Raw genomic sequence first — 23,538 nt, 5'->3', positions numbered from 1 at the left:
CAAAAATACATCAATGTGACTGATTTTGAAACTTACGTTTTAAAGGTATTATGATACAGTATCCAATACTGTTGCCAAATGATTCACTAATCATGACTAATATCAATTACGGCCTATCCTTGTCTATATTTGTTAACACCTTTGGGGGGAAATGTTCTGTGAGTGTAAATTTTTCAAGAGTTGAATCTATTTCTCCCTCACAGAACCCATACTTAAATAGAACTACCATTCTTCATATTCTGCACGGGTAGCATTCAACACATATTGAGTTAGCCAACTGCAGCCAGGCACCTTCCTCAGCCTCGGAAAAGTGCGCACAAAACAACATGCAAAAACACCTGCCCTCCTGGAGTTCAACCCTGGACTCGTGGAGTGATTGCCACCGGACAGGAATCCAAAAGCCCCCAGTTTCCAGTCCTGAAAGAGCACTGTTCAGTGCTAAGGTTTGCATCTGATGCAGTTTCGAATACCCATGATCCAGCCACATTTAGGAAAAGGTGGTTATCACAACTTGATGATAAATATCTCCATTCCCAGTTCATTTGCTTTGCCTATTTTCCCACGTACGTTGCTCTGTTTACCTTTTTATTTCATGTTCGTCTAAAAATTAGAAAGAAAATCGAGTCCATATCATGTTAGGGACCATCCCAAGCTTTTGTATCTACCTGTGTGAAGATGGATATGCTGATTCTAAATTTCACAGGGAAATGCTATGAGCACAGGATGGCCAAGGTGACACGGAAGGAGAACCAAGCAGGTGATGTGAGGCTTTCCACTCCCTTGATGGGGGGTGTGTCACTGCACGAGGTGAGCAGTCCCGGACCAGAGGGACAGAAAAGAGAAGTGATGACAGACCTACAGTAAATGTTCACTTTCCAGTTAGCAAAGTAAGGAGAGCCTTTTGCATAAATGTGCTGACATCACTGGATGTGCCTGTCTCATCATACACAAACAATGAGCTTAAGTGGGCTACAGAGCTAAACATGAAACACGAAACAGTGACAGCCTCTAGGAAAATAACCAAAACAGACTACTTCATGACCTGCATCAGAGAAAGATTTCTTAAATAAAACACAAAAGCATTAATAAAAATTAATAAATCAGACTTCATTAAAAATAAGCACTTTAAATTAGGAGTTTGGAATTAACAGATATACATTACTGTATACAAAACAGATAACCAACAAGGACCTACTGTATAGCAAAGGGAACTCTACTCAATACTTTGTAATGATCTATATGGAAAAAGAATCTAACAGTGGATACATGTACATGTATAACTGAATCACTCTGGTGTACCCCTGAAAGTAATGCAACATTGTAAATCAACTATACTTCAAAAGAAAAGAATAAGCACTTCAGTTCATCAAGAGACACTGTTAAGACATGAAAATTTATAACAAAGATGGGAGAACTGACTGTAGTACAGTCATCCGGCCATATCTGCAACCAGGATTCAACCATCCTCAGGTGGAAAACATGTGAGGAGAAAAAATTTCCAGAAAGTTCCAAAAAGCCAAACTTGAGTCTGCAGTGTGCTGGCAACTATTTACATAGCGTTTACGTGGCATGAGGCACTGCAAGCACCCTAGAGATGATTCTTTGCACTGTACATCATTGTTTTATATACTTTTTCTGTATGGTTTATGATGATTTTGAGATTGTCACCATATCATTCTGAGCCTTCCTAAACCATATATTAAAGGCAAGATCCCCTTCTCATCTAAAAAAAAGAAATATGTAGCCCTTGACATGAGAGGCACCATTAGTGACAGCGTCCTGGCTCTGAAAGCCATGCCGCCTGGGTCTGAACCCTGCTTTACTAGCGGTGTGGCCCTGGACACCTAACCCCTGTGTCTCAATTAGCTGTCTTGTAAACCATGCTGATAATCCTAGAAAATCACTCTTTTTCATAAAAGGCATGTTTTCAGAATCAAATTAGGTGATTTAAGTAAGAGCTTACAACACACCTAATACTTGGTGTTATACATCAATCAGTGCACGGTACTCTATCTTGAGTCATCGGCAAAGGAACAGAAACTGGTTACAATTAAGAAGACCCCTAGGTCTTCCCTGGTGGCTCAGTGGGTAAGAATCCATCTGCCAATGCAGGGGACACGGGTTCAAGCCCTGGCCCGGGAAGATCCCACGTGCCGTGGAGCAACTAAGTCTGTGAGCTACAACTACTGAGCCTGCTCTCTAGAGCCCGCGAGCCACAACTACTGAGCCTGAGTGCCACAACTACTGAAGCCCACGCGCCTAGAGCTGGAGCTCCGCAACAAGAGAAGCCACCGCAGTGAGAAGCCTGCGCACTGCAACAAAGAGTAGCCCCCCTCACCGCAACTAGAGAAAGCCCGCATGCAGCAACAAAGACCCAATGCAGTCAAACATAAATACATAAAAAAAAATAAAGTAAAAAAAAAAAAAAAGAAGACCCCTAGTCAGAAAAAAGCAGATCCAAACCTGTTGAAGTTTTCAGTATGCGATTTGATTCACAAACATGTAGAATATCCTGATTTCTTACACATACACATAACGTAAATTCATGTATCTTCTTTTCCAAATCAACACTCTAATCCTACTGCTCCCTCGAAATTTATAGCACCGAGCTAGTAAAAGGGAGTGTTTTCCTTGCTACTACAAACAAAATTCAAAAACAAGATATTCAGGTTTTCCCTGGTGGCGCAGTGGTTGCGAGTCTGCCTGCCGATGCATGGGACACGGGTTCGTGCCCCGGTCCGGGCGGATCCCACATGCCGTGGAGCAGCTGGGCCCGTGAGCCATGGCCACTGAGCCTGTGCGTCCAGAGCCTGTGCTCCGCAACGGGAGAGGCCACAACACTGAGAGGCCCGTGTACCGCAAAAAAAAAAAAAAAAAAAAAAAAAAAGATTAAATAAATAAATAAATACATAAATAAAAGATGTTAAAGATGGTGTTCCCATGTAATGTTCTTAAAGAAGCAGTAAAAATATTAAATTCATTAAATTTTGCAATTTAAATCCATATTATTTTAATATTCTGCATGAAAAAAATGGGAAGTATCCAGACAGCACTTCTGCTGCACAGAAAACTGAACTACGATAATTGTTCCAAAGAACAGCACTTGGATGACTGTTTGACTTGCTAGTGAACAAGAGACTTTTCATGAAACACTGTTTTCATGGAAGACCATGGAAAACCTATGGTGATTCAGACTTGGATATTTGGCAAAAAAGTTTTCACAAGTGAAAGAAGAAAGCCTATAAGTTCAAGAAAAACTAATGAGAGTATTTGCGGCCAGTGATAAAATATGAGTTTTCAAACGACTGGAATTTTAGAAAACTTAATATTCACCACCATGAACTTGACAATTTCCTGATACTAACAGACTTTCCAGTGAGATCGAAAGCAATAGTAAATGGATGTGATTATTTGATACTGTATAATGAAACCTGTCAACATTTGGAAGATCTGCAAAACCCAGCAAACCAATATTTTCCAAATGATCAATGCATGTTATAAATTCATGTTTGGGCAAAAAAAAAAAAAAAAAGCCATTCAAAATGAAAGACCAGCAAATTTTATTACAACAGAGATCAAAATGTTCACTGATCTGATTTCAGATTTTACATCACAACTAACTTTTAAGGAACTATCACTTGTCAAATTTTGGCACTGCATTAAAAAGGAATATTCATAATTACGGAAAGGCTATTGAAATACTCTTCCCTTTTTCAATTATGTCAGCATGAGGTCATATTTTCTTCACCTACTTCAACCAAAACAATATATCACAACAAACGGAATCCAGAAGCAGATATGAGAATTCAGGTGTCTTCCATTATGCCAGCCACTGAACAGATAGGAACATTGTAAGACAATGCCACTTTTCTCACTATTTTTTTATTTTCGAAAATATAGTTAATTTTCATAAAAATAAGTTATTCATGTTAATCTGCAATGAGTATATTTTAGGTAATTTAATAAATATTTTTTTAAATTTCTGTTTCAATTTATAACAAGGCAACATCAATAGATAACTCCCACATAAACTAAAGCTCACTGTGTCCTTAAAGATGCTTCAGATTGTAAAGCAGTCCTGAGACCAAAGTTTGAGAGCCACTGTTATAGAGGATGAACTACAGAGGACAGGATGGAATTCAGGAGTCTGGGGTAGTCCCTGCAACAACAGATTCAAGGTGAAGTGATTAGAACCCAACAAGGACCACACCCATTGAGATGCGGAGAAATAGCCAGATGCAAGTGTACTTTCTGAGCAAGAATCAACAGAATGAGTAACTGATGAGATGATCCAGGTGAGTGTCCAGGACAGAATGGAAGATGTTTCAGCCATTTCTCATGAAAGGCTGGGTGTGGAGCTGAGGAAGGCTGATGGCAGAGCTGGTCTGATACATTAACTTTGAGGTCCAGTAGGAAGTTACAAAAAATGACCTGGAACTCACAAGAGTAGTTACACCTGGAGATAAGGATGTGCGTGTAACCACAGACACAGGTAGAAATTACTCAGGGGAAGAGCAATAAGTAAGAAGATAAAAGGACCAAGATGAACAGCTAGCAACATCCAGGATATGAATATGTGGCAAAACCCACTATTTCTGGACAGACAAAAAAGAATAGCTGGGAAGGTGTCTAATCAGGGGTAGCAGGAGAGGCAGACGCAAAGCTGGAAGGCAAATCAGGGCAGAGCGGTTGGGGGTAAGAGATCACTTCAGGATGCAGAAGACAATCATTTGTCCTTGTCAAGTAACATAAGGACTCCAAAGAAATTTTGCAGATTTGCTTAAAAGGAATAAAATAAATATCTTCATCAAAAAACAGAATGGTGGCAGGAGTCAATACTAATAGGATAACTAAGTGGTTCTACTGTTTCCTTTGTTACAACAATAATGTCTGGCTTTTGCAATTCAAAGAAATTCAAGTAAAGAAAAGGAAAAAATTGTGAATTAGAGCTAAAATTGTGGGCTGTCAGTTTCAGAAATGTGACAACAAACACAGAGGAAAAAACAAAGTTGATGAAATAAGAATACAAAAACTAATGCATTTGGGACTTCCCTGGTGGTCCAGCAATTAAGACTCCATGCTTCCAATGCTGGGGATGCGGGTTCAATCCCTGGTTGGGGAACTAAGATCCCACATGCCATGCAGTGCAGCCAAACAAAAACAAAAAAAAACTATACATTTTTTCAGGTAGGCGATGCTTCAGCGTAGTTTTAAGCCCTTAGAAAAAGGAGCCAAAGAAGAGAAGACGACGAAGCATGGGCAAGCAGAGTGTGGTGATGGGGGGTGTCTCAGAAGTGGGTGGGGGATGGAATCCGGGACTGAGAAAAGGACATCCCTCTTCCTCTCGGTCAGGAGCCAAGGAGAAGAGAAAGGATGATGCCACAGGCAGCTCTGGAGGGAAGATGGAGTGGTGAGTGAGCTCGAGTCTAGCAACTTCTATTTTTTTTCTTTAAAGTAGAAGTTCATATTGTAGGTGAAGACTGAAAGGGGTATTGATCAAGGACTGAAACCATTATTAGGGAAAGAGAAACATGGAGCCACTAAGGGCCAGTGAAGAATTGAGGCACCACAATGAAGACCCAGCCAAGGCTACATCAACACACAAAATAAACCAATGAAGATTCCAAACAACATTTGTAGAATGAAACTGAAAACATTATAGGTATTCCGGTCAAATACATATGGAACTCCTGGGAGATATTAAAGGGTGTTGCAATACGACCTTTGGATTATCTCAGCAGCCACATCCATGGTGTAACTGAGAGCTGAACACAGATGCAAAGAAGGCTACGAGCCCACTCATTAAATGTGGGCCTTTTCTATTAGGTTACTCTTGGGAGTGGAGTCCTAAACTACCCCAAATCATCAAGAATTCCTCCTACTGTTTTCTCACAGGAGGACTAATAAAGATCAGATATTTCACATTCTCCAAAAAAGTCTATTAGTGATTGAATCATTTTTTTTCTGTTATTCCAATCAGAGCTCTTAGAAAGGTAATTTCCTATTTACATCATCTCTCAGAGGAGCTATTTGTATGTACATAAATTGGAATAATTTGCTTCTTGAATTCTAAGTGTAAATTTCCATGTTGAGGGCAAAGGAACTCATTTATGACATGCTCTCTGCTCTCTGGAGGACCGCAGTGATGTGATTTTTTCAGGTAGTAGCTCAAGAAGAATACAGGAGACTTTGGCAAAGATACTCTATCCTTTACTGCATTACAGAAATTATTCACCTCCAAAAGAAAACAGAAGACAAACACAGGACACATTTTTGTAAGTCAAATTCCTCAGTTTGTGAAAAATTATAGAGTTAAGAATGGGTACAATTCACCTTGCACACATGTGATTCTTCTACTGGGGAGGATGGTTACATACCTATATTTTGATAAGTCAACTCTGCAATTAGACCCCTTAGTAATTAACTTGCTTAAGGAACAGAATTTTGTGTATTCTCTTTCCATTGGTTAGGCTTGTCTAGTTCTAAATCAGAAAATGAAAAATCTTGACAAAAACAGGAATAGTTAGCCCTGAATATAAAGGTAGCAAAACAATCATAAATAAAACTTGACTGCATCATAATAGATAGAGTTGGAATGAATGAATGAAATTAGGAAACTACTGAGATGAAACTTTTCACCATAAGAATGAGAAAATTGAGACCCAAATAAATTAAATGACTTATTGAAAGTTATAAAGCTCATCAGCAAGAGTCCTAATTGAGATACAGCAGTGGGCTTTCTCCCAAATTACAAGGTTTTATCCATCTAGATTAAGCAGACATGCAAAGGGAATTTTAAACAATGCATGTTTCAAGGTGATCTCTAAACATGGTCCCAGTGAACCACTGACCCATCAAAAGATTAATTTATGATTTTTCTATTTGATCAGACACCCATTTGGTTCCATTTGATTTAGTAAGTATAAACATAGCTGAAATGCAAAGAACATTGAAGTAGGCAGAATATGAAACTATAATATATATGAAAGTGTGTATCTTTATGAAAGTGTGTGTGTATATATATATTCTTCCTACTTCAAAATTCCTTGAATCAGAGCTTCATTTATGCTTACTAAATGAAAGTGTATATACTGTAATGAAAGTGGAGAGAGAGGCAGAGCCATCTCATCTCAAGTATTTATAATTTGGCTGAAGAGTTAACACAATATATACATTTCAACTAAAAAATAAAAGATATCATAGGAAGAATATTACTATTAAATCTAATCAAGGGTCAAAACATACAGGATGCACAAAAAGGATTCTAAGAGGTCAAGAAGAGGGAGTTTAATTTTAGCTCTAATCATAAGCTCATGAAACCTTGGTGAAAAGAACTTTTAAATTCGGCAACTTCCCAGTGATGCTTCGTTTAGGTAGTGTCCCTACCCAAGCTATGTTCATCACTCTGGTGACAAAGAACCTCCCAAGGAAATCCTTGGATAGTTATATCATTGGATAGATATATCCTACCCTTTCAAATGGAAATGTCTTCCTCTATGTTTCTCTCTTTGGTCTTGGTTCTGTAACTTGAGGTCTAAATATGAATTCTAGTTCATATTATATGAAAACTCCTCAAAATGGGGGATTACTCATCTACTCTTAAAGAAAATAACCCATGGTAAACCTACCAAACCACAGACTTTCATGTTCCTGCAAACGCTGATCATGATTCTCTGAACAAACTCTCACGTAAATCCAATCCTCACAAGCGAATGCAACCAGAATTCAACACAATGTTCCAGGTATGATATACCCACCACGAAATTAACTTTTTTTTTCTCTGCAAACACTGTATTTCTATCAAGGTCCAAGACCTCAATGCATTAACAGCCATAGCATGCTAATAATTTGAACTAATCTTACTTTCAATGAACACTTCTAATCGTTTAAAAGGTTTCATCAGGCAAGGTAATGACTGAGATGAGCCCTGAAGGACTGCGTAGATTAAGAAGGAGGTTGTCACTCTATAACCATAAGCATGTCTAAGCATAAGCAGTGGCAGGTTGGCACAAGGACAGATCAGCCTTTCTAAGATGAGAGAGTAGTTTTGCACAAAGTTCCCCATGTAAATCAGAGAGACCTTTGAAAGTCAGAGTGAACAGTCTGCCCTGGATCCTTGAGGGAATAAGAAGACATTGTGGGGCTGTAACATAAGATTAACAAGATGAAAATGGAAACGGTATGTAAGATGAACAATAATGAGCAGGAAAGAAAATACGGCAAGTAATTAGGAAACTATTGTAACAGACTATGTTGAAAATGACAGTAAGAGGAGATGCAATGAACAGGACAGATACAGGAGATCATTTTAAGAGAAAACAGGTTCCATTTAAGTTTCATTCCCGAATAACTAAAATAATGAGGATTCTGATTTAAAGACCTAGGAAATTATTTGGAAAGGGAAGATCATTAATTCAATTGACTACAAAATAATATCATGCCATTAAATCAGAATTGTTCGTTAGGTAGTAAGAAAATACATAACTGCCCATCAATGAAAAATTTGATCTACCTTTGTTATAGTGATAATAATACAGGCAGTTTTCAATTATACCATTGTACAGATTCTCCATATCCATTTCCAATCAGCCTTTCATTCTGGGGCCAATGTATTTATCTTGAACATTTCCATTAGGAAGTAAGAAAATGGAACTAAACTGAAATCAATCCATTCTATTAATGAGTAACAGGTAATAAAATCAGAATAGGAAGAAAATGGCTAACATTATACTTAACCCAACCCTTCTTACTACACAGAACTGATGTCCACAAATACTACCATTAAATGGTATCTCTCTGAAGGAGACAAAAAAAAAATCTCATATTGGTATCAAACACATTTATACACACACAACTTTTTTAGGTTGTGAACAAACTAATAAAAATTAATCATATTGTTTCTCATTACACACACAGGACCATAAATCTTCATGTCATGATTTTAAAGCTAGAGTACCAACAGTTTGGAGGAAAGATCATTAGGATGAAGTAAATCCATGCAAACATGACTGAACAGTCATATAAATAATAGCAGCCCTCATCAAGTGTCAATTAAGGGCTTCTTATGATGCTTCTTCACACCTAAGATACAAGTCTGGGCCCAAAATGGGAGAAAGATTTCAAATGTAATGTGTAAGCAAATTAGTTACACTTACGGTGAGCTATCAGGTGCCTGAAATTCAAACAGTCCTCAACAAATGGTAGAAAGTTCCCTAACTCAGCGATGACTAGAATGTCAGTATGTCAAGAGGTTACAGTCGGGCCAAATTCGGTATTAAAAAGTGTTATTGTGTCTTCTATGAGTACAAATAGAAATGACAAATAATGCTTTGGTTTTGGTTCAAATAGTTCTGTTTTGTTTTGTTTTTGTTCATTCAATCAAGAATTCTGAAAGTATATTTTAGAATGTTCTGGTTTCATATACAATAGACATATAAATACAAATCCATAAACTTATGTCTTCTTATTATCAATTATGGCAGGCATTGATCAGATAATTAATATTCATCATCCCTCAATCATTATTTCTTGAGATTAACAGTAGCTTGACATATTATTCCGATTGGTTTAGGTCAGAAAAAAGATGGTCTGAGTTTGAAAGATATTCAAAAAACCTGATTACTCATGAAATTTCAAGAAGAAATGCTACCACTGCAAGCTTTTAAATCCTTACTATTACACCTAGATATACTTATTTCATATGGTAGAGCTCTCCATGACAATGCACCAAAAATAGCAGCCAAGCTATTTAAATCTGGATGGAGATTAAAATTTTAAAAGGTGATTCTTTCTATATCATTCTGCAATTGGATAATCATAAGACCGTCATCACATACAATATATTAGAATCAAAGACTCTTAAAAATCTCACAAATTGAAATGTCCTTAAACACCGCTGTCTGGCCAAACTACCTACCCAAAGCTCAAACTTTCTATAAAATATGCCTGCAAGTAATTATCCCCGGTGGCAGAGTGCTTGGGGTTGCTGTGAGCTCTACTGCCTCTGTTCCCAGGCAATTATATCTGGCAAAATGCTATTAGAAAGTTCTTGCTAATTTGGAGCCAAAAATATCCCTTCTCATAGTTCTACTCATTAGTGCTGGTTGGAAGTATTGGTGCCAAGCAGCAAAGTCTACTTTGTCATCTAAATCACAAGTTTTCACAAAATTGAAGATAACTGTCCAATCTGTCAGTTCCTTCAGCATTTCCTAATGTGACATTATTTTAATTACCTCAACTATTCTTTTTTTCTTTTTTGTGGTACGTGGGCTTCTCACTGTTGTGGCCTCCCCTGTTGCGGAGCACAGGCTCCGGACGCGCAGGCTCAGTGGCCATGGCTCACGGGCCCAGCCGCTTTGCGGCATGTGGGATCTTCCCAGACCGGGGTATGAACCCATGTCCCCTGCATTGGCAGGCGGACTCCCAACCACTTCACCACCAGGGAAGCCCCTACCTCAACTATTCTTATTTGTCTCCCCTGAAGGTATTGACCAGCACAGTGCAGAAATCTCTATAAGTCTTGCTTTAAATAATATAATTCTTTTAAGGCTAGTAATATGCTTAACACAGAAGTGGTAAAATAAGAACACTAATTTCTTTCTTAAGTAACTATATATATATAGTTATATTTAGCTGGGATGGAAAGATAGTGTGCAGAGATACTCATCTGCCTCAGGTTATATATTATATATCATATTATATTATATCATATTATATTATACTATGCTATAGTATATTATTATTCATTTGTATTTTGGTTACAACACTATTTAATATTTTTTCCAAGTGTGTTCAACCACACTGCTTTCCCCATCCTATACTTGTACACATGATTTCTGAAACAAAGTGCAGTTTATACTTCAATCTCGTTAGATTCAGCCCATCGCTTTGGACTTCCAAGGTCATATCAGATCCTAATTCTGTCTCACGTACCCACCATATGTTTCAGTATCACATTAGTCTCCATCTGGATGTTTCCTCTGTATAGTTTATTTTAGTCATTGATACAATATTTATCAAGAGAAGGCCAAACTTTCACCAGGAAGCATCATCCAGGCTGAAGACTCTCTACCAACAACCTAGATATTAACTACCTTCTTCTCCTTATATTGAGACTATATGTCTAAATATTGTCCAGAGAGATCATATAAATTATTTTCAAGTACTGTAACAAAATCCAGATACAGTGACTTGTAAGGGTCAATGATCTTGAGTTTGTATTCACTCTTTAAACAAAGGTTTATTGCATGTACATTTTGTACCAGGCACGATGTTGATCTCTGGTGACTAAGTCAATAAGACACAGCCCTCACGGATTTTACAATCTAGTAGGGGAAGCAGACAATTACAGCTGATGTCACCACATCGTTTTATAAGCAGGATAGGCAATTAGGGGACCACGAAGGCACAGAGTGTGATTGTCTAAATCAGACTGTCAGGATTAGGAAAGGTTTCCCAAAGGAGACAAAGAAGTTTGAGTGTGAGGTCATTACGAGACAGTCAGATTCAAGTGTTGGATGTACAGATGTGGTGCTCTTCAGGGAGATCTGGGTTGGGCACACAGATACAGGAGTCAACAGCGAACACGTGGTATTTATAGCTGTGGATTTTCATAAGACCACTGAGGCAGCGGTTAACTCATGGAAGAAGGAAACCTCTGGAATTTTGGGAAAGGGAAGAACACTTCGGAGGTGTGAAAGAGCAAGCGTGTATGATACTTGAGTAAGGGCGTGGCCGGGATGCAAAGACACAGCTGGGGGAGTCAGAGGCCAGTGCAGCAAGAGTTTTGTGTGCTGAGCCAAGAAATCAGAACCTTTTCCAAAGGTTATAGAGTCCCTCAGGGGGCTCTAAGTGCTGGCGTGGCTTGAGTACACTGAGCAAAATACACTCTAGGGTCAGGGTGGGGTAGGAACTGGAGGAGGAAGACAAGAAGAGGGAGACCAATAAAGAGCTCACCAGAAAGGCTGCGGGGAGAAGTGACAACAGCGCCATGATGGGGATGGAAGTGAGGGACACACTCCCAAGATGGCGCAGACTCTGAACGTGGAAATCTTGGCAACAACTGGACTTGAGAAGCTAAGGTAGAAAGAGGGGGTCCTAGGTAACCCCTAGGATCTGAGTTTGGATGGCAAAGGATGTAAATGGAAACACTGTATTAGGAGATGTGGGGAGGATTTCTGTACTCGGGTTTTATCATTTTGAATTGAGTTTTAAGATCAAGATGGGATAACCAGGTAGAAATGGTGGGTGTATGGGTACATTCTTCAGAGAGGCTGGGCTGCATACAGCACCTTAGGCATTAACAGTGCATAGATGGAGGTACAGCCAGAGATTTGGACGAAATCGCTGAGGCAGAATGTGTAGAAAATCAGAAGACCAATAGATTCAGGTCAGTGTCAAATTCAAGCTTTAAAATAAAAAGCTAAACAGTGTCCAAGGACTTAATCTAAAACATAGCTTCTAATTTAAAGTTTATTGTGTATTTATTAATAGACACTAAATTTCTAAAATTTTTGAACTCAAATTTATCGGGTAGTTTGTCAACCTGGTACTGCTGCTCCAGTTACACACCAAAAAACAATGAATAATAGCATAAATTTATCATTTTTGAGCTTCTCAAAACAATTAAAGGTTAAAAAAAAAAAAAAGAGCCAGGGAGAGAGTATCGTACGATTCAAGCTCCACATCAACCTAGAATACGAGGGGTTCTAAGTCCTTTCTACATTTAGAACCAGTTTTCCTCTTATTTCCAATCTTTGGGAAGAAATGTTACAAGAATGAAAAGGGAAGTTTCTGCTCCTGTTTACTACACTTGCACAACACGTCAACTGCATATATCCGTTTGACACCATTGCTCTTCAACTCTATTCAAAAAAAAAATTAAAGAAATCAGAACATCACTGGGCAAAATTTCACCATATTGAGGAGTATATGGAAGCCTGTACGTAACTTCCGGGTTTTGTGATCTCAAATATTCCTCTTAATCAAGATGTTTTATGCTTAATCAGCTTACACAAGATGGACAAACTGGACCGTCCGCTGAGGAACAAATAATTTGCATATTCTTTCTCAGCCTGTTATTGTAACTGAGATTCCCAACCTGGATATTCAAAGAAATTTAATACAATGGATCCAACAATAGCCAGAGAAAACCTTAGTCTTCAGAAGTTCAGTGACCATGAAATCAAAATTCTCAGTAAAATGCTCAAACAAAAAATATACAAATGTAATTCTCCAAAGTACATCTACTTTTTAATAAGCTGGATTTGGGGCAGCATCACCAGGGCTACTGGTAATAAAGCTTTATTCAGTCTCATAATTGCAAGAAAGTAAGTAATATAATCAAAATTTGAAAACTGTGGTAGAAAATTTCAGAGATAAAACTTTAATTTCTCAACATACCTAAAACACTGCGATACGGGCTCACCAAGTGTATGTTGGGCCTTCCACTTAGAGGTTTCCATATGCACCAAAGAGAAACTTCATTGTTTAACTCTTTATCTATCAGATTTAACGTTAAAAATCTGTCCTAACCAGAGACAGCCTAAGCATATACAGTCAGTTTACATATAAGGCAACAGCGCAGTTCTGGGAAGAAACAGGATGCCCTCTAAAAGACTCTTGTAAGGTACACGGCAGCCATAAGGCTTGCAGTTGTCATATTCAGAGCTGTGATTCATGACATTTGACAGGATACCAGGGTGGGGGTGGGGGCGGGAAGCAGGGCTGGGGCGAGGGAGAGAGACTCATCAGCTTCCACAGAGAGCGGAACCGACTGACCACAGATGGCTTGACTCCACACATAGGATCAGCGTGCCTTCAAGACAAATACAAGAGTTCACATCCATATGCCAAGATTTATCGAACAAAACGTTAAAATGAAGGATATCCAAAATATGACAAGGTGTCCTTATCCTTGGGCAGAGTAAGGCCTGACCATGTCCAGTTCCCGAAAATGCTAGTCCCCTGGATGCAGCTCAAACACTCTTATCTGTGAAGATGAGTCACACTCAGTAGGGCGGATGGGGCCATCCTGTCACACCGGGAAGCCTGGCCCTGACGTCAGGCTGTGTAGACTGGAAGAAGTAGGACTATTAACGCTGAAAACTAAGAGGTATTTCTTAACAGGGAGCTTTATGTACTACGGGACTTTATGTGGGTCACCATACCGTCCCCAGACCTTCCGTCTCACATATTCATACAGACGTCCATTCCGAAATACCAACTCTAATATCCTTTCTTTACAAAATTTACTTCCCAGAAGGTACCTTAATCATTCTTATGGAACATCTATGAAACTATAATAATCAATATTTAAGTAATGATGATGCTGGAATAATGTTACCTGAGATCAATATAACACTTAGGAAATCTTAATGTAAAAATAACCAGTACCAGCAAATTAATTCTTACTCCACATTACTGCATATGTTGTAACATTAATACTTAAAAGCACATATTCTGTGAAGGTTATTGATTTATATGCTGTTCAATTGTTCTAACTATTGGATATTATTTACTGTTATTCACCAGTAATAGTAACACTTTATTTTTTTTTTTAAATGGAGTCCAAACCATAAAATTTTGTTGCTGTTTTTTTCTGGGTGGGGAGGGAGTGGGAATTGGATTTAGATTTTGTTTTTACAGGTCACTTCAAATTTAATGACATATTTTTTGAGAAATATACTCATTTCCTAAGATAAATCTTTTACCCCAAAAAAACCCATTGAAATGGAAAATGGATCTACCATGTAATTCTTCTCCTAATATGAATTAAATAGACCTTAAAATCATAGTCTAGCAATCTGACTTTTTAAATGAATATTCAATTTCAGTAGTATTTTTTTTAAAGTCAACTTTTTGAACTGGTATTTGCTCAAAGCAGGGAATCTCAGTAACCAACGAAAGTTGCACATTCAGGGTAAGAAAGAAATAGTAACTTTTTTCTACTTTTATAAAAGGTGTATAAAAAAAAAGATGTATGAAAATTACAGAAGCCCAGGGCATGAACAAAACTTTATAAAACTTTACCTTTATCATACTGAGAATTAGCTTTCCCATTGTAAAGCCTTCTACACTCTGTCACTTTCTACCTATGAAACAAATGGGTGCAATTCTGATAGGGAAATTTCTGTTGACATGTGTTTCAATAAACCTCTTTGATAAAAAATGCAATAATATTTCTCCGTATAAGAATATAAGACATGAAGAACATACGATGGGCATAGGTACTGGTTCTTTTTCCCCTTCCCTTTCTTTGAAGACTTCTCTTTAGAACAGGCTTCTTCAACACACAAGGAAATTAAAATAAAAAAGGCCACCGCCAATACAAACTTCATCTTGAAAAGTTAAATTTCAGGAGATCGATCTACAAGAAAGAACAAGAAAATGTTTACATTTATGAGGCAAACGGTAACTACACGACGCTTTAAGGAGTACGACCATTACTACCCAATGGACAAGGGTGTCTTGTACATCAAGTTCTCATTGCCCGTGGCAAACATCTGTCTTGCATACAGGTGCAAACATTAAGATTTTATCATATTTTGGGGCTTCCCTGGTGCCACAGTGGTTGAGAATCTGCCTGCCAATGCAGGGGACATGGGTTCGAGCCCTGGTCTGGGAAGATCCCACATGCCACGGAGCAACTAGGCCCATGAGCCACAACTACTGAGCCTGCTCGTCTGGAGCCTGTGCTCCGCAACGAGAGGTCACAATAGTGAGAGGCCCACGCACCGCAATGAAGAGTGGTCCCAGCTGGCCGCAACTAGAGAAAGCCTTCGCACAGAAACAAAGACACAACACAGCCAAAAATATAAATAAATAAATAAATAAATAAATAAATAAATAAATATTTTATCATATTTTAAGCTTATTAAATATATTCAGTATAATTTTCTATTCTTTCTCTTCTGAAGAAAAAACTCTGTAAGTTCCATCTTTGAAGTCCACTTTTAGACATTTAAAATCATATCATGTGTGTTTTCATGTATAATCATGTACAGTGTCTGTGATTTGTTTTACTTGCATAAATGCTATTTGGCTTTTTAAAAAGTTCTCATTGCTCAAACCTATGTGGTTATACTTTACTATACATTTTGTGATGGTTTCATAGTAAACGTTAGTTTAAATAATGGTTCATAGAAAATAAGACCCCTATGAGGAATACAAGGTAAGTATGCAAAAATTTCTACTGTATAGTTTCATAAAATTGTAAACTGGCATTGAATTGCACAGTATATCAATATACGCTTAGAAAGATACATGGAAAGATGTTTACACGGTTTTAAGATGGTTACTTCGTGCTAGGTCATTTAAATCAATGTTTTGCTTTTTAAATTTCCTCTGTTCTTTGACTTTCGCATGTATATTTTTTCAAAAACAATAAAACTATTCTCGAAGAAAAGATAATTCTAAGTATTAAAGGACTGATAGAGAAAAAAGAAAAAAATATTATCAAAGAGTTTCACTGTCTAAATTCATTGTTTTTATTTATGTACTTTAAATTCACGTTACCTTTTATCCAAAAAAGGTGCTCATTGGTTTAAGTTAGCTTTTGGCTTTCCTACTCACATGATACTGGCATTTATCATTCAGATGATGATTTCTGACTCCAGAAATTCTAGGTAACATTGTATGAAATAAAATAGCAAAAATAGTCAGCCTCCTCCAAATAAATACTCTTCTTAGCTGTATTTTAATAACATTTTCCATGCTCCAGGAGAACTACATTCTTGCCTATCTGATGCATTTAAAAAAAAAAAAAAAAAAAACTTTAAACATCTCCTAAACCCTGTAGTATTTAGACCTCTTCCGCATCTTTAATTCCCAAACCATAAACAGTGTCTCCTTCACTGTTTCCTGCAGAGGAAGAGAGCGGTCTACTCCTCAGCATTCACGGAAGTCCCAGCTCCCCTCTCATAATTTGGCTTCTCCTGTGTCACGTTTTTCATCTCTCTTCCTCCCAGGAAGTCTGATCTCACATTTCTCCTTCGCAGCCCTAAGCAAGCAGGAGGAGACGCCTCCCTTGTCCTCTCTCCCGAAGACGACGGAGGGGCTCACCAGGCCCACAGCTGCCTGCGGTCACCTCGCAGCACTGGACTCCCTGCCCCGCACCCCAGCCAGCGGCGGCATCCGGCCCCGACACCTGTGCCCACGGCCGCAGGGACTGCGCCCGCCTTCCCTGTCGGCGCCAGGAAGCCCGAGGCCGTCCTGGAGGTCTGAAGGGCGGAGAGAGAGATGCCACCCCGTGATGCCACCCACACCTCCCGAAGGGGGCAGCGGCAGGGGCTGACGGGCCCCGCAGACCAAACGCCGCCGACGGCACCCCTGCGGCCAAGCTCACTCCCATCGCGGACTCGCGGGAGGCTCTCCCGCCTCAGCCTCCCGCCGCCGCGGCCCCCCGCGCCCCGGCCCGGCCTCGCCGCAGGGGTGCTCATCCCGGACCCCCGCGCCGCCCCTCCCTCCGGAGCCGACCTACCCTGGCGCCCCGCCCGCAGCCCCGGAGGACGCGCGCTCGGGCCGGACACGCCGGTGCGGGGGGAGCGGCTGCGTACCGTCCCCGCGTCCCCGTCCCCGCGTCCCCGAGATAGGCTGACGCGCCTGCTCCGGCCGCCGAGCCTGCGCCGTGTGGTCCGCGCCTGTGCGGTCGGGGCGCTGTGCGGCCGCGGAACGGAGCGGGGACGGCGTTGGGGACGGAGATGGGCACGGCGTTGGGGACGGAGTTGGGGACGGAGATGGGGACGGAGTTGGGGACGGAGATGGGGAGGGCGTTAGGGAAGGAGATGGGGACGGAGATGGGAACGGAGATGGGGACGGAGTTGATGGGGACGGAGATGGGGACGGAGTTGGGGACGGAGATGGGGACGGAGTTGTGGACGGAGGTGGGGACGGAGTTGGGGACGGAGATGGGGACGGAGTTGTGGACGGAGGTGGGGACGGAGTTGGGGACGGAGATGGGGACGGAGTTGGGGACGGAGATGGGGACGGAGATGGGGACGGAGTTGGGGACGGAGATGGGGACGGAGTTGGGGACGGAGATGGGGATGCAGATGGGGACGGAGTTGGGACCGGGGCCGGGGAGGTCAGGGGTGTCCCGGCCGCGCGAGCGCCTCCTCCCCACGTCTAGCGGGAGAATGTGGTCCCCACCAGGGTCTGGAGACGATGCGGGCAGGGGTGGTGAGGGCAGGGTTGGATCAGAAGGAAAACTCTTTCAAGGAACTGGAATCGTTTAGGGTCTATTTTTGACCATTAGTTTGAAAAAAACAAAAAACCCAACCAAACAAACAACAACAACAACAACAACAACAACAAAAACAATAGACTAACAAATGACCTTCTTGGACCAAAGCGGATAACATACACTTTCTGTGACTTCATCGTTTGCCTAGTCTCCTGGCATCTAACTTCATCTCGGAGTCTTATTTCCAATTTCTCAAAGCCTGACCTTTTAAGCGCACTTAAATTGAGCAGAATCACTAAAACCATATAAACATGGACACAAGTTGTTTTCATACCTTGGCTATTGTGAATAATGCTGCTATGAACATTGGGGTGCATGTATCTTTTTGAATTTTCTTGAGATAAATACTTAAAAGTGGAATTTCTGAGTCATATGGTAGTTCTATTTTTAAATTTTTGAGGAACCTCCATACTGTTTTCCATAGTGGCTGCACTAATTTGCATTCCCACCAAGTGTAGGAGGGTTCCCTTTTCTACACATTCTTGCCAACACTTGTTACTTCTTGTCTTTTTTGAAGATAGCCGTTCTGACAGGTGAGGTGATAGTTAATTGTGGTTTTGATTTTCATTTCCCTGATGATGAGTGATGTTGAGCGTCTATTCATGTGTCTGATGGCCATCTGTATGTCTTCTTTGGAAAAATGTCTATTCAGGTCTTCTGCCCATTTTTTGATTGGGTTGTTTGTTTGTTTGTTTTCATATTGAGTTGTATGAGTTCATCATATATTTTGGATATTAACCCCTTATTGGACATATCATTTGCAAATATCTTCTTCCATTCGGTAGGTTCCCTTTTCGTTTTGTTGATGGTTTCCTTTGCTGTGCAAAAGCTTTTCAGTTTGTGTCCCATTTGTTTATTTTTGCTTTTGTTGCTTTTGCTAGAGGAGTCAGATCCAAAAAATATTGCTAAGACCAATGTCAAAGAGCATAGTGCCTAAGTTTTCTCCTCAGAATTCTATGGTTTCAGGGCTTACATTTTAAGTCTTTAATCCATTTTCAGTTTATTTTTGTATCTGGTGTGGGAAAATGATCTCGTTTCATTCTTTTATGTGTAGCTGTCCAGTTTTCCCAGCACCACTTATCAAAGAGGCTGTCTTTTCTCCATTGTGTATTCTTACATCCTTTGTCGTATTAATTGATCATGTACGTGTGGGCTTATTTCTAGGCTCTCTATTTTATTCCATTGATCTATGTGTCTGTTTTTGTGCTACCACCATACTGTTTTGATTACTATAACTGTGTAATATCATTTCAAATATGGGAGTGTGGTACCTCCAGCCTTGTCCTTTTTTCTCAAGATTGCTTTGGCTATTTGGGATCTTCTGTGATTCCATACAAATTTTAGGACTATAAAGTTCTGTGAAAAATGCCATGGGTACTTTGATAGGGGTGGCATTGATTCTGTAGATTGCTTTGGGTAGAAAATATATTTTAACAATATTAATTCTTCTAATATATGAATACTGTGTATCTTTTTATTTATTAGTATTGTCTTCAATTACTTTTATCAGTGTCTTACAGTTTTCAGAGTACAGATCTTCCACCTTCTTGGTTAAGGAAAACATTCCTAGGTATTTTATTCTTTTTGATAGATTGTAAATGGGATTGTTTTCTCAATTTCTCTTTCTGATATTTCATTATTACTGTATAGAAATGGAACGGATTTCTGTATACTGATTTTTTATCCTGAAAATTTCTGAATTCATTAATTAGTTTTAATAGTTTTGTGGTGGGGTCTTTTGGGTTTTCTATATATGGTGCCATGTCATCTGCAAATAGTGACAGCTTTACTTCTTCCTTTACAACTTGGATACCTTTCATTTCTTCTTCTTGTCTGATTGCTGCACTAGGATTTTCAGTACTTTGTTAAATAGAAGTGGCAAGAGTGGGAATTCTTGTCTTGTTCCTGATCTTAGAGGAAAAGCTTTGATCTTTTTGTCATTGAGTATGAGGTTAGCTGTGGGTTTGTCATAAATGGCCTTTATTATGTTTAGATATGTTTCCTCTGTACCAAATTTCTTGAGAGTTTTTATCACAAATGGATTTTTAATTTTGTCAAACGCTTTTTTCACATCCATTGAGATGATCATGCGTTTTTTATTCTTTGTTTTGTTAATGTGGTGTATCATATTGAATGATTTGTGAATATTGAACTATCCTTGCATCCCTGGAATAAATCCCACCTTATCATGATGTATGATCCTTTTGATGTATGGTTGAATTTGGTTTGATAATATTTTGTTGAAGATTTCTGCATCTATGTTCATCAGGGACATTGGTCTGCAGTTTTCTTTTTTTTTGTAGTATATTTTCCTGGTTTTGGTTTCAGTATAATGTTGGCCTCTAAGAATATGTTAGGAAGTGTTCCTTCCTCTTCACTTTTTTGGAATAGTTTGAGATGGATAGGTTTTAACTCTTCTTTCAACATTTGGTAGAATTCCCCTGTGAAGCTATCTTTTTTGTTGTTTGGGGTTTTTTGATAACTGATTTGATTTTACTATGAGTAACTGGTCTGATCAGATTTTCTCTTTCTTCCTGATTCTGCCTTGAAACATTGTATGTTTTTAAGAATTCCCATTTCTTCTAGGTTGTTCAATTTATGGCATATAACTGTTCATAGTATTCCCCTATGATTGTTTGTATTTCTGTGATATCAGTTGTAACCTCTCTTTCATTTCTAATTTTATTTACTGGGCCCTCTTTGTTTCTTGATAAATCTAGCTAAAGGTTTATTAATTTTGTTTATCTTTTCAAAAAAGCGGGTCTTGGGCCTCCCTGGTGGCGCAGTGGTTGAGAGTCCGCCTGCCGATGCAGGGGATACGGGTTCGTGCCCCGGTCTGGGAGGATCCCATATGCCGCGGAGCGGCTGGGCCCGTGAGCCATGGCCGCTGGGCCTGCGCATCCGGAGCCTGCGCATCCGGAGCCTGCGCATCCGGAGCCTGTGCTCCGCAACGGGGGAGGCCACAACAGTGAGAGGCCCGCATACCACAAAAAAAAAAAAAAAAAAAAAATGCGGGTCTTAGTTTCATCGATCTTTTCTATTGGTTTTTATTTTTGGTCTCTATTTCATGTATTTCTGCTCTGACTGCAAGTTATTTTAATACACTTATTATCTATGAAACACCAGAGGCTCAGAAAAGGAATTTATTTCTCCAGGATAATAGAGTTGAAGGGGAAGAGATAGGAGTATTTCACCTTTAATGTCATATTAGAACATTAAAACTCCAGTTTTAGTTGCACATGAGTTAAAGCAGCTTATTTTTTAGACATAGACTTGGCTTGTACAGAATTCTGGCTACAGTTTAGGAAGTTGAAGTAAAAGAGGCTGTTCTGGTAGTAGATCCAGAATTTTACTTCCAATGGCAGGTTGGTCCTAAAGATTAATGAAGATGTGAATTGTTTTTCACTTAATTTTTCTTTCTGTTCCATATAATAGCAAAAATAATAACTATTTTCATTGATTGAAGGTGTACTGTTTTCCAGGTGCTTCATAAATTTATTATCTCCTCTCCACCTTTATGAAGGCAATACTCTTCTTATTACCATTCATAGATAAAGATCCAAAGGCATCATATAACTTTTCCCAAGTTTGTTAATAACATTCCTAATAAATGATTGAGACAGCTATGCACCTAAGTATGTCTGATTTTGGAAGCTGGGCACTAAAAGTATTTTTGTGTGGCTGTAAATTTTATATTTAATAATAGCTAATGACATCCAAAATAAAATTTATATACAGTCAAAACACATTAACTGTGATGTAATTTTGAGAAAATAAAAGTAGAAATATGAGTAAGAAACTCCTGTTTATGAATTTGAGTATTATATTCTGTCTCATCCAATTGAGGAAACAGTTCTGAACCATCAAAGGCCATTGTAACTTCTATTAATCCACCACAGCCCTTACCCCATAGAGAGGACCTATCTGTGATTGGAAGTGTATGGATATCAAGATTTTAATGTTTTGCCAGAATATTCACTATAAAAGCCACGACATTATATGATACAGTTTTTAGATAAATTAGATATACTGTATGTCCTAAGTCCTTAGTAAAAAAAGAGGAAGAATTACTCACTTCTTTGTTAATGACATGATACTATTACCATACTTTAAGAATATGCCTTTGGAAAAAGCAAGTGAACTTAATGATTATTTAGTGTTATTGTTACCAAACTAAACTTGGGTCCACTTGCCCGTGTGCAGAAAAGCCAAACTACTGACACTGGGTTTTGGTGAAGGAAAATACAGCGTTTATTGCAGGGCAAAAGCAAGGAGAATGGGCATCTCATGCTCAAAAGACCTGAACTCCCTGATCGCTTTCAGGGAAGGGTTTTAAAGGACGTGTGAGGGAGGGGCTGCAGGGTGCATGATTAGCTCATGCATGATTCTCAGGTTGGCTGGCATCAAGGTGAGGTTTCAAGCATCAACAACCTTCTGATTTCAAATAGACTAGGGTCTACGTTCTTACAGTCAGCAGTTTTCATCTGGTGGGTCTGCTTCCTATAAAAACAACCTAGGACTGTGTGTTGGACCTTTATCTGCATCTTTAAGGGAACTGGGAGTTCAGTGATTCTGCTATGTCGCTGGTTTATAGTCTAAATTGTTACCAGTTTCCAAGCCCAACAGCTAACCTTTGTTTCTACATCTTCATATTCCTAATCCTTAGCTCTTGACCCAGGCTTTTACTTCAAAAAAGCAAGGACACAGGAGCTTGTACACAGTTTCATTATCAAGGCTAGTCCAATATCAACGATATCAAAATCACTGATTTTAACCAAAGCTCTTAACATCCAGATAGATATTATGAAGCAACTGTCATCCACAGATCAGTTTGTGTGAGTTATTTATTCTTTTTTTTTTTTAATAGGGGCAGAAAGTTGTATTGAAGCCATTTTTCTGTCTAGAAGAGTTAGTGTAAATAAGGTTACGGTTAGAAAGACATAGAGCTGGAATTTAAACAGTGCAGCAATCCCCCATATAGCCATTGTAAAACAGTAATCAAAATTGAACATTTGCTTTATCTGTGTCTTTTTAAAGGTAGTTAAAGGTGTTGTCATGTTATTTCAATACTTGCTCCCATATGCACCTCTGGAAACCAAACACCCTCACACATTACCACAGTGTCATTTTCACACCTAACAAAATGAAGAATCCCTTAGTATCACCTAAATTCTGCCCATAATTAAATTTCCCCAGTTATTTTAAAAAATATATATAAACATATTTTAACATAAACATATATATTTTTTTCACATCATGCTTCTCTCTCTCTCGTGCCCTCTCTCGCTCATTCCTGC

At 39.2% G+C, this 23,538-nt stretch overlaps 1 protein-coding gene across 1 annotated transcript in view; it reads right to left on the bottom strand.

The window, feature by feature from the left end:
• GLRB (glycine receptor beta) overlaps window positions 1–17,602 on the bottom strand; it is a 75,212-nt gene extending 57,610 nt beyond the window's left edge. The window contains exons 1-2 of the mRNA XM_060093679.1: window positions 17,480–17,602; window positions 15,217–15,367 (exon numbers count right to left, since the gene is read on the bottom strand). Coding sequence (XP_059949662.1) covers window positions 15,217–15,338 — 122 coding nt within the window. The 5' untranslated portion in view covers window positions 15,339–15,367; window positions 17,480–17,602. The remainder of the gene's footprint in view (window positions 1–15,216; window positions 15,368–17,479) is intronic.
• Between the last annotated feature and the right edge of the window lie 5,936 nt (window positions 17,603–23,538).

This window comes from Mesoplodon densirostris, chromosome 1 (genome assembly GCF_025265405.1).
Source record: "Mesoplodon densirostris isolate mMesDen1 chromosome 1, mMesDen1 primary haplotype, whole genome shotgun sequence".
In the NCBI taxonomy this organism is placed as follows: Eukaryota; Metazoa; Chordata; class Mammalia; order Artiodactyla; family Ziphiidae; genus Mesoplodon; species Mesoplodon densirostris.
This window is presented reverse-complemented; position numbering and strand designations above follow the sequence as displayed.